This window comes from Acomys russatus, chromosome 14, assembly GCF_903995435.1.
Source record: "Acomys russatus chromosome 14, mAcoRus1.1, whole genome shotgun sequence".
NCBI lineage: Eukaryota > Metazoa > Chordata > Mammalia > Rodentia > Muridae > Acomys > Acomys russatus.
Window position 1 is genome coordinate 5,968,050 of NC_067150.1, and position 12,674 is coordinate 5,980,723.

At 38.2% G+C, this 12,674-nt stretch overlaps 1 protein-coding gene across 1 annotated transcript in view; it reads right to left on the minus strand.

The window, feature by feature from the left end:
- The window catches only part of Cntn5 (contactin 5), a 445,387-nt gene that overhangs the window by 73,176 nt on the left and 359,537 nt on the right, over positions 1-12,674 (minus strand). The window contains exon 15 of the mRNA XM_051156769.1: positions 5,178-5,336. Within this exon, the coding sequence (XP_051012726.1) occupies positions 5,178-5,336 (159 nt within the window). The remainder of the gene's footprint in view (positions 1-5,177; positions 5,337-12,674) is intronic.

Here is a 12,674-nt window from a genome sequence, read left to right on the forward strand (position 1 = left end):
GTACATTTCATGCTGTTAAGAGGCTGGAGAAATACAACTATATACTGGCTAATGATGTCACCATTACTGATCTCTACTTCCTCCTTCTCCATAACCATGTGATCCTGCTTCCTTGTAATAGGTGATCATGTGCCTCCAGAATGACTAAGATCAAATAAACTGTCCAGAATTAAGCAATGCATATGCTAAAGTTGTTTTGAGGTCATTGGAAGGCTTCCCACATGGCTGCCAAAGAACTTCACATTATCTGCACTACAAATCATTTCCCATTTTCAACCCCAGAAAAGAGGCTAAGTCACACTAGAAATAGTTTTTTTTTTTTCAGTTGCTAGGGAGATTCAGTTCTCACAAATTTTGTATCCTGTCCACCACAACAAATATAGAATGTATCTTTTAACTAAAATTATAGCATATGATGAAGAGGTGCAAGTTTTGATCTCTGCTTGGAGTGGCATTTATGTATTTTATCAGAACATGAAACTTCTTAGAAATTGCCTGTACAATTGTGTCCCATTCTCTCTTGACCACTTATCAGACCATACAGCTCTCTCACCACCGAAACTGTGATTGTCCAGGTTGTACTGACATCCCTATGTTTAAAACCAGTAATCGATTTCAGTCCAAAGTGGACATTTGACTAACACAAACACAGTCAACTACTCTCTTCTCCATGATACACTCTGTTTTCCAGGAGCTAATTTGATTGTATTTGATTTTATTTTTGCTTCAGAGATTACTCCCTCGCTGACTCTTTTTGCTGGTTCATCTTTTCCAAGTGTATTTGCAACTGTAGTATTTCACAGCTGGATTTTAATATCCTTCCATATTTTATATTTATTTTCTTAGAATTGGTATGTTCCATGATACATATCTGTGTGTGTGTGTGTGTGTGTGTGTGTGTGTGTGTGTGTGTGTAGTAGAGGGGATATATGTGAGTGTGCCTGTGCACACACATGTATCAACCAAAGAAAGATGTCAGGTATCTTATCTCCCAATGCCTTATACTGCTTTGAGATGAGGTATCTCAATGAATTGCAATCTCATCGCTTTGAAGGGGGTCTTGAGCTATCAGGACCCACCTGTCTCTGTCCCTCAATGCTAGGATTACGGCATGTGCAGCCATGCCCAGATTTTTATGTGGGTGCTGATCATTTGAAGTCAGGCCCTCAAGCTTACATAGCAACTGCAATGTACTGTATAACCAGCCTTATGTTTCAGTATTTTACGTATAATTTATATATCAATAAATTTCAAATTTATAACAAAATTGATTGCATAACTCTATATTGTTTTTTTCATAAGGGATATACTTTCAAAAACATTTCTTGGGGATATTAATATTTACAAGCAAATAAAATAAATTGTAGATAAAGTTGTCTTCATCAAGTTGAGATTTTCATTTTCAATACTGAAGAGATAAGGATAATGGGTGGTATTTGTCTGGTAAGAATATTTAATAGCTTTACTGGCGTCTTTTCATAAAGATATTGTTGCTGAAACCATTGGCATAGATTTCTTTCAAGAAAAATACATGCTTCACAGAGAAAAAAGTAGCAGTGATTAAAGGCATCCAAGAAGTACACGCTGACTAAAAGGAGGCTCCCAATGGAATGTTTGCTGGCAGAAGCATCACACACAAGAATTTAATAAAATACTTGACAAGCTTCTCAAATTGAAAATTTTAATCAACCATTCAGCTCATGGAAAACATACCCATAGACAGACAATGGAAAGCAGTGATGAATGTTTCAGAAGCATCCTGAGGTACACGGAGACAGATCAGTGATGTCTATGGTTATGAGTGATCTGATCATCTTAGTACACAGGAGAAAGGACTTTCAGCAGGACAAGGAGCATCATATTCTTAAGACACAACATATTTGGTTAACTGGGAAAGGGACCCAAAGATGAAGTTGGTTTTTTCCCCCCAAAGATTGTTTCATACTTTGTTTCAATTGTACACATTATTCTTATTTAATTTTGAACCTCCCCTGCAGGGTGAAGAAGTTAAGTCTATCATATTAATGTATAAATCAATTCTAATATGTGCTTAGTTTAAAGGATCATGCTCAAATTTTTGTTTCAACTAACAGAAAGCTAAGAATTCATTTTCATTTTGGTATACAAAGAAATATTAAACGTTTTCCAAATAGCTTATAAATTACATTGATTTATCAAAAGTTTTAAACTGTGTACTCATCTTTTTGTTCCTAACATATAAGTCAGGATTAGGAGTTATTTTGACTTGAATTATTTGAGATTATCAGAGCAATTATGGAAAAAATAACTGTTGAATAGAGGTTCTACACCCATGGAGACTTTTGTTCTTTTCCTTCATAGACATTGATATTATGGCTAGATTAGACACAGCATTAAAGCCAAGAAGCATTTTAAAACAGCTTATTTGGATCACCAAAGCCTTGAAGGCCCCTCTGTGGCCTTGCCCTGGGTACGGCATGTCTTAAGCACTATTGCAACGAATGCTGAGTTTTGGACAAAAACCCCTGAGTGCTTATAGTGCTATTAATTCTGAAAATTGTATTTTTTTTAATAAATAAAGTATAATTATAGTTTTTAAAAATAAATATTTTCTAATGAAAGTTAAGTTAGAGCTCTAATTTGAAAATGTCTCCAGTATTCAAATTATTTTAGAAGAAATAAAAATATAGCTTTCTAGTAGAAAATAATGAACAAACACAAAATGCCTTTTCCTCCCCACCTTCCCCACTCTCTGTAGAAACAGATGCACCAAGGAAACAACAATGACAGAATGATGGGCAGGACTCAGAGACCAAGTCAAGTAAGGACCATGCAGTCATAGGCTGCATGACTAGGTGCACTATAAGAAAAAAATGCGTTAGTGAGTCATCAAGTGACTGAGGACATATACATGTAAGCCTAAGCACCTTCCCCAGAAGGAAGTTGAACGGTCTGTGTGTCAAACAGTGGCAGAAGGATGGGGTGAGCTAGAATATGCCAGATCCACAACTATTCCATTTCAGAGCTGCAAAGCAAAATCTTTGAGCAGTCACAGTAAAGTTAAGATGGAAAACTTGTGAGAGTAGATGAGAGCCTTTGAGTCAATCTGCTTATGCGATTTGAATTTATGTTCTTCCTATCTATGAACCCTACCAAGCCCTCATTTCTTGGGGGCTACAATTGTCCTACAGGGTTATAGTGGATCCAGGAAAGATGTGTTGCTCTACATATTTATGAGACATATGTGCATACATAGAAAACACTGTAATGACAGCCACTGTGAAGTTCAAGTTCATGCATCAGCCTAGTATTTTTTTTTATTTTACTTTTTTTTTTATTATTTTATTCTTGTTACATCTCAATGTTTATCCCATCCCTTGTATCCTCCCATTCCTCCCCCCCCCCCATTTTCCCATTATTCCCCTCCCCTATGACTGTTCCTGAGGGGGATTACGTCCCCCTATATATGCTCATAGGGTATCAAGTCTCTTCTTGGCTAGTTGCTGTCCTTCCTCTGAGTGCCACCAGGTCTCCCCCTCCAGGGGACATGGTCAAATGTGAGGCACCAGAGTACGTGAGAAAGTCGTATCACACTCTCCACTCAACTGTGGAGAATATTCTGACCATTGGCTAGATCTGGGAAGGGGTTTAAAGTTTACCTCCTGTATTGTCCTTGGCTGGTGCCTTAGTTTGAGCGGGACCCCTGGGCCCAAATCTGCCTATCATAATGTTCTACTTGTAGATTTCTAGGACCCTCTGTATCCTTTTATTTTGCTGTTCTCCCATGCGTCTCTCATTTAGAGTCCCAATAGGATGCCTTCCCCTCTGTCCCAGTTTCCTGGTAAGTGAAGGCTTTTGTGGGACATGCCCCTTGGGCTATCCCAAAGAAAACATCAGCCTAGTATTAAGTGAGATATGAGTTTACTCTATAAGAAAACTTACATTTTCTTGCTACATAATTGTAATCTGAATGAAGCTAAGTTTGTGCTGAAGTGTCATTTACCATAGACCACAGGCCACTCCATAGCCACGGCATTGCATTTTAGTTTATTGTTAATGAATTCATACATCATCTTGATGATTTTCATATTACTTATTTGCTGTTGTTTGAGATAAGGTTTTGATATGTAGCCCATCTGGCCTCAAGCTTCCTATGTAGCTCAGGCTGGATTAGAACATTTAGTGGTCCTCTTGCCTGGCTTCTCAAGCCCTAGGACTGTAGAGATCTACCATCTTGTCTATTCTTATTTTTTACTTTTACTTTTAAGCGGTTGAAATAACTCTAAAATACAACAGAAACACTCATCCCCACTCTGTGTGCACAATTTCTTCTGAAAATTTTCTCTTCTATTCTTAGAGTATATTTGAACATTATGCTAAATATGTATCTATAATAGCCACTGAGGAGTGTGGCTTTCCCTAGCTTTGCCACACTTCCAGGCACATTGGAAAGCCTCGGGAAAGCCTCGGGAAAGTTAGTGCTATGACATTAAAAAGGAAATTACTAGTGATGAAAATAATTAAAATAGCAAAACTAAGAGATAGCACGTTAAAAGCAGACACCATGATGCACTGTTTTAAGACACGTAGTTCATGTAAGATTTTCATTTTGTGACTAAAACTGACATTGGGCTATAAAGACACAGCAGAAGTTTCTGCGAGGTGGGCAGTTGTGTTTCCCAACCCACCTGTGGAGAGAAGGCACAGTTCTATATTCTAGTCCTCTATGTGTAATAGAATTCAAAGGATTGCCCAGAGCGGCACCCTGAGAACAAGTGTCTGTCAAACTGATACATCCCTGGGGAGGCCTGGAGCCTGCCTGAGAGCATTGCTCAATGTCCCATTTCTGGTTTGATAACTGTTCTTGAGTCATATATGCTGTGATAATTGAGGAAAGCTGAGGAGTGGCTCCACAGGGGCTTTGATGCAATGTAATCTTTGCATCTTCTTTGTGAATCTGAAAGCTAATTCAACACATCAACAGAGACACAGTGTGGCTTCTTTTTTGCAAACTGTGAACAGAAGAGAGGAAACGAGCTTGCTTTTAGATGGCACAGGTAAATAATCCACAGTGGAGGTCAATGCGGTAAAGAATAATGTGATTTTGCAGCTGACAAATGATCTTGAGCTTTAAGGCAAGAGCACTTGGTGCTCCAAGATGCTGTTTCTGTGTGTGACACTGTCTCAGGACCTCTTACCTGTCTTCACCGTTTGCCAGCCCAAGGAGAAGGGGCTGCGAGCCTGCAGGTTGTAGGAGGAGATGGGACTGTGGTTGTCAGTTGCTGGACTCCATGAGAGAGTGGCTGTGTTTTCTGTGATCTCTTCCACTATGACTACCCCAGGTGGTCCTGGGGGACCTACAGACAAGGCAGTGGAGACAGCTAAGTACAGAGCATTGTAAGCAGCCACAAAACATCATATTTCCAATGTGGATCTTATCAAATGATATGATCATCTTAATAAAATACATACTTAGTAATGAAAATTGACAGCAGAAAGTTAGGGGATGCAAGTTATTTTCTAGAATATCTGTGGAGGAACTTAATTATGTGTTATATTTTTTCCTGAAACTTTGTGCCTGAAGGCAACTTTCAATTAACATTATATTTTATAGAAAAAGGAAAAATAAGCAGAAGCAGACACAAGGATATGAATGTCAATATGCACTATGGTTGTTAAAATCAATCATAGCTAACAGGCAGAGGCAGCAACAGGCAGGCAATGATTCAGGAGCAGACACAATATCATTTATATTAAAGAGCTATAGGTGGATGGAGTTAGTGTTCCAGCTCAGAAACCTTACATGTGCAAGGCATGTAGTGTGTCCTATTGAACAACTCAGATTATGGCCAAGAGGATGCAGAGCATTCTGAAATAGTGCTACTGTAGGGAAGGTAAGGGCATCCACCAAAAGTGAAGTATACATTATATTATGTGATAATTCAAAGGAGACTATGATTATGTTGCTTTAGGGTGGGCAAAGTTAGTACCAGTAGACTGGTAGTGAATCATAGAAACTTAGTTTTGGTTTTTTTGTTTGTTTGTTTTTCTTGATCTCGAAGAGACACTATTGAACAGAGACATCTGGTCTACCTCCATGTAGATTTGGTTTTTACGAAATAAGCAGGATGTGGTTTGAACAGAAAATCCCACTAGTTAATTGTGCCTAAAGCATAATTTTTAAGGCCATTCAAATTGCATAACTACTTAAATTTAGTGACTAAAGGAAACAAGGGTTTTTATTGATGCCATACTTATGTTCCATGGAGATATTTCAAGTTACTAATCTATGAATTAATATGTATGTGGCAAATTACTTTCTAGATTTGATGATCAGGATATCTAAGAACTAAAGAAAGGAACAGTGGAACATTTTAAAGCATTGACAGGCAGATGGCATTTTTAGGAGACAGTAGATAAACATTTTTCCCTGAGAAGGTTGCTGAGAGCTGAGGATTAAAAGTTAGATAATACTATATCATGTAATGAAGGTAATAGAGTTGGGATTGTGAGCCAAGGAACGAAAGAAAGCCTTGAGAAGTGGCAATTTTTCCTCTAAGTGAAACAATGAAAGAAAAGAGACAGTATGAAATAATGAAACACAGAATGACTTTGAGATAACAAAGGGAAAAGGCATAAGAGGTTCTTTCTGGGAGGCAATCATTGTTTTCTTCACTGAACAATCTAAGTCCTCCAAAAGGAGTGTGTGTGTGTGTGTGTGTGTGTGTGTGTGTGTGTGTGTGTGTGTGATTGTGTGTGTGTGTATGAAAGTGATCTGTGGACAGGAGGCCATCAGGTAAAGCTTTGAATAGATATGTAATGCAAGGATGTGAGAGAGAACACAATAATATAAGCAATTGCGGGGGAGTTAGTTGGATTGTATCATTGTGAAAGAGAAACTGAACAAATACACATGCTTTAAACAACCACAAGATTTCAGAAGGATGGGTCGAAGTTTGCATAAGTCTTGGTGCTCATGACCAAAGATGTGGAGAATGGGGGTTACTGTAGGGGTTCAGGTGAAGTCAGGAAGATTAGGGTTAGAGCAAAACAAAGGTGTTGGGAAACTGGACTGCTATAGTAGAGGAGAGCCAAGAGGAGGACTTGTGTTGTGAAGGGCGACTTGCAGAATTTTTGACTTTTTTTTGTGAAGGTGAGATGCTTTTGAGTGAAAAATTGGTGTGCGGGGATAAAATGAAGATGTTGGAGTCATCAGTGCAGCTAAGGGCAAAGTGAGGAAAAGAAAGAGATGCAAGCATTGAAGAGAGTATCTAGGAAGGTGTGAAAGTGTAGTTGCGGGAGCACAGGGAAGCATGCGTAAGACCAAAATAATTACGCCAAGAGTTTCATTGCTATTTGATATAATGATACCAATAGCTACCATACGCTCACTACTTTATAATTCTTAAGGTGATGCTCTATATGTTTCCTAGATATCCATTATTAGTAGTTTAATTAGTCGTAAATTAATTATTAGTAGAGTAGAAGGTAAACACAGATCTTTCTTTAAATATTGATGCAGAAAAGAGTTTCCAATGAAGGAAGGAAAGAAAAAGTGTGTGTTAAAGAAAAGTGCAGGTGAACTATACAGGAGAGATGGGTGCCAGCTGAACAGCAGGTGACGTCCATGCACAACGTGACTGGCATCATTGAATCCCTTTCTGTCAATGAAATTCATTTCTTCACTGAACAGTGGTGTCCACTCCTTTCTCAATTTGAACCTGAGCTGGTCCATGACTATGAGACTCTTTCCATAAAAGTAAAAATTCTCCAAGCACTGTCTGACTTTTGAGGTGAGGGCATTAGGAGCTTTTGATATTCCTTCATCCTTCCGAAATGCTGGTTAGGGCTTAGGGTAGCAGGCAGTTTTGAAATCAAATTATTCCAAAGCTGCCATTCTGTAAGGAACTCCAAAGCCATTTTGACAGGGGCATGAATAACCCGAAACAGTCAGCTTGTTCCCAGCTCACACATGCAACCCAGACTAGGCACCAGACACAAGGGAGACAGCCCGAAGAGACCTCCTGCTTCTGCAGGCATGTATAAGAGAAGATATTAGGAGAGCATAGCTCCGGTGGTCAGCTGTTCGAGTCCTGAGAGCGTGGGATGCATGGGTCTTGAAACTGACTGACTTTGAGAACAATGAAGGCTAATTGGAATGACCTTCAAAACAGTTTATTGTGTGGGTTTGCTTGTAGTGAGCCTCAAATACTTGTAAAACTGTTTAGAAGTTTTAATGATGTGTTTGAATAAGAAATTATGGTCAAATTTATTTCTTTTTCTTTTCTATAGTGTGATATAATTCTGTTGTAGTTCAATATTCTACTAATTTATTTCTTTAAAGGGTATCTGTTTCCAACTGCCTACATGCAATCTCAAGGTCCTGTGGGGAAATAAGTATCTGTTAACATGAGTGATTTTTTCTTCTGAGTACTAAAATTCGATGAAGCTTACTAGCATATTTGAAGACTATAGCTAATAATTACTCAATAGTGTTTAATACTTCAGCTGAAAATTTACTTTATTATTCAACATTTACACCATGATAAATCTTTCATTTATCTTTAAGAAGTTTTCTTGGGTTGTACAAAATAACTAGTAGCATACTATTTTGGCTGACCACTCTTGTATAATTGTAAACCATTATAAATAACTGACTAGTAATAATGTAATGTTTACATTATAAATCCTTGTGATAAAATGTTAGACAGTCCTTAAATTAATGCTACATTTTATTTAACAACATGGTCCTCATGGAGCTGAATAAAGCACAATGCAAAATTATATATAAATACAAACGACTTAATAGTGACTTGTCAAGTATGCAGGAGAAAATACCAGAAAGAAATGCATTAACTTATTACTGGAGATGGGAAATAGCTTGTTTAAACTTTATTTCTATGCATATTTCCTTTTTTAAGATTTATTTTTTTAATTTAATTTTTAATTTTTTTTACAGTCCTAAAATTATAAGTGTATGAGATGTGTGAGATGCACGGAACAATTAAGGCTGGCTCTCAACTCTTTGTATGAGCAGAAGAAAGACATCTGTAAATCTTCATTCATGCCATTTGAAGAATGGCAAATAATAATAAGTCACAGAGATTCGGTAACCAATAAGAAGAACGGTCTGCGCATAGACATTCATGTCTCAGCCAGTCTCAGAGCTATTAAAATTTTATTTTTTGTTGTATGTGTATGAGTATTTACCTGCATGTATGTATGTATGTATGCATGCATGCATGTATGTGTATTGCTGCTTGGTCAGATCATTGTTAGGCACCATGTGGGTGCTGGCAACTGAACATAGTTCTCTGGAAGAGCAGTAAGTGCCCCTAAGCATCAGGCAAGACCCCAGTCCCTCATACTTATTTCTCTTCAGTCCTCGGTATAAGTGAGTGCCACTTCTAAAATGACTTTCAGGTTAGCCTTTAGAGCAGTGGTTTTCAACCTGTGGGCCATGACCCCTTAGTGGAGTCAAAAGACCCTTTCACAGTGGTTACCTAAGAACATTAGAAAACACATATATTTACGTTACAGTTAATAACAGTAGCAAAATTACAGTTATGAAGTAGCAATGAAAATAATTTCATGTTTGGGTTCACCACAACATGAGGAACTGTACTAAGGAGTCACAGCATTCAGAAGGTTGAGGACCACTGCTGCAGAGGAAGTCACGTGCGTGCACCCTGAGGAGGATAACCTACTTAAAAAGGAACATCCACTGTGCACCGCTGTATTGTGTGTGCATGTTGGGGCAAGATTAGTTTTCAGCTCTCACTGTGCTAAACCCCAGCGGAGGAGGCAAACTTTGCACAAAGACCTGCCAGGCAGTGGGTACCACTTTCCAGTGCTTCGAGAGTGCATCTCGGACATCGTGATAAGTTATTCTTTGGTTGTGATGGTTTGTGTAAAGTCTACACTCACACAAGCAGCCAAATTGTACTTGACATGGATTAGGCTCTCGGTAAATATTTGTGAGAGAAAAGATGAAAGGCAGAAAAGATGGGAGCATGATAAGATTGGAGGTTAGAAGGGGCTATGTTTGGAATTCTCAGCACTGTATAACAAAGGAAAAGAGAGTTTAAATCATGACCATTAGTTTGCACAGGGAGCTTATGTAATGGTTTCTTTTTAAAAGCATATTTGCATTAATGATTTTCTTTAGTCATGTTTAGAATGGAAATAAAAATGACATAATAGCTACTAACTGAAAAAAAATAAAATAAAACAAGTGATTTCATAGTATGCATTGTTAGAAACTTTGAGTATTGCAGCCTACAGAAAAATAATTTTTCTAAATCCTTATAAATATGAAAGATTTCTTATGATTAGATTATTGCAATGCTACACTAAAAAACTCTAGTGGTGTGATTTCCTTTATAAGAGAAATTAACCATAATGTTCAACTATAATAGAGGTGAAAACAATTTACTGTTATTATATTAATATTGGCTTATCAATGCTTTATTCATAAAGAAAATATTTTTAGGCAATATATCTTGGCTGCTGGCTCAATTAGCTTCCTCTTTATATTTAGAGTGAGTGAATTCATTAACATATTAATGTATCAACTGTCTTTGTCTTTACTGTTTGTTCCTAATGGCCTTGTTTTCTTCTCTTTCTTATTTTTTAAAATTTAAGCTGGTAGTAAACATTTTTTTATAAGAGGCTTTTGCAGCTCATTAACAGAAAAGCATCTTTGAAAATAGATAATTCAAGGACAAATGCCCCGGCGCTGATAGATGTGTGATGCTAGCTAGTGTCTGCATATGGGATAGGCTCCACTCATTTTGTAAGGATCTCAGGACATTTTATAAGGAGCTGTGAGGACAGGTGGCCAGGCCCTGTGGGAAGGGGCACCACTGTTATCCTAAATAGGAACACTAAAACGAGTACTTTGTTGATAAATAATAACAGTAATATGACTATTTTATTGGAAAAGGGATCCTCAGAATGCAGCCACTGAGTTGTATGTCCCCGTGCTGAGGGCTCCTTAGCTAAGGAGAAGCAGAAGCACTGGGCTTCTAGGCTTGGTACTCCCTCAGCGAGGTCCCGAGACTACAACCGAGGGAGAAAAATGCTCACTTACAAAGTTCCCTTTTCTCTTTTTCTTTTTATCCTCAAAAACATTGGTTTCATACAGTCTATTCTGACCGTTCTTCAGCGACTGTGGCAGCACTCACGGAGCCTACAGAGTTGAAGCCCAAGCTGAGACAGGGATGCTGACCTGGGCTCTCACCCCTAGCCAAGACGCTATCTGCAGCTGATACCTCCTGGCAAAACATTTTCCTTTCTCCAGCAGCTGCTGACTTTCCACATGCAAAGGGATATGTCTCCTTGTAACTGCCAAAGCTTGTCATTATTCATGTAATGGCCTGAAATAAGAATCCCCTACTGCAGGCACTAACGAAGTAGCCTTACAGAACCTGCGAATTTTTAAATAACCGGACTCATCCAATTTGATTCAATTTTTTTTTTCGCAGCAGGAATTTTTTTCATAATTAATTTCTTTTTTACTTATTTTTATTTTTACCTATACATTTATATTATTATTCACATATACAATAAACTACATACAGCAAGAGGTTAGCAGCTTCCAAAATGAGCAGCAGGAATTTTTGCCAAAACAAGTTTTTTCCTATTCCTGCCACTCCAAACTGATGCTAACAGAGCTCTTCTGCTCTTATGGGGTGCTGTTACAAAAGTGAGGCACAGAAAAGCTTTAGTTCACAGTCAGGTGTCGACACTGGGTCACAGTCAGCTGGGTGAACCTGCGGTGTCCTGGCTCTCTCTCCCCGCCAGTGGTGGGCGGAAGGGGCAGGCTTTACAGCTGGCTCTCTGTCCAGAGCCTTACAAGAGAAGACCAAAGCGCCCCTCCTCAGCGGGGCAGCCAGCGCTCGCTCTGCCAAGTAACTCTCTAGAACTGTGACTAATCACAGGCCCTGCCTCATTCTAAGACGTCCTGTTTCAAAAAGATCCCACTGTAAAGTATTATTTTTATATTATGAAATAATTCAGTTTGTTCTCATTTTTTTGTATGTGTCAAGGCTCTCCTGGTCTTTTTCACGCAGGGAGAAATTTTAAGATCAAGAACTAAAGCTTCTTTAAACACTGAAGTGATAGTTTGATACAAATATGCTATAGTATTCAAGTAACGTCATTTTTTCTTTTACATTTTCACTCATGCATACGCTTTAATCATGTTACCCTCCTAATTACAACTACACTCTCATTTCCCTCAATTCTATGTTTGGTTCTGTAACTATTGGGTGAAGACAGGCACATCACTGGGCATACAGAACAACTATTCTGTTGATGAAAGGAAGTGGGTGTGGCCATCACTGATGGAAAGGAAGTCCTACTCATGCTCCTCAAACACACGATGAAGAGCAGGCTCAGCTATTAAGTGGTACTAGGATAGTATGGCTACACGAACCCAAGAACTCTACAGGGAACTAGCTTTATCATGTAACTTATTCATCTACAAAGAACCATCATTACAAAAGACCATTTTCTATAGACTCAACTAAAAATAAACAATAATAAAACTTTTAAATAAAAGTCATATCTATACACACACATATATGAATGTATGTGTGTAAGTGTATATTTATGTATTGTATTCCATGTGAGTGTGTGTGTGTGTGTGTGTGTGTGTGTGTGTGTGTGTGTGTGGTATTGTTACTGTAGCT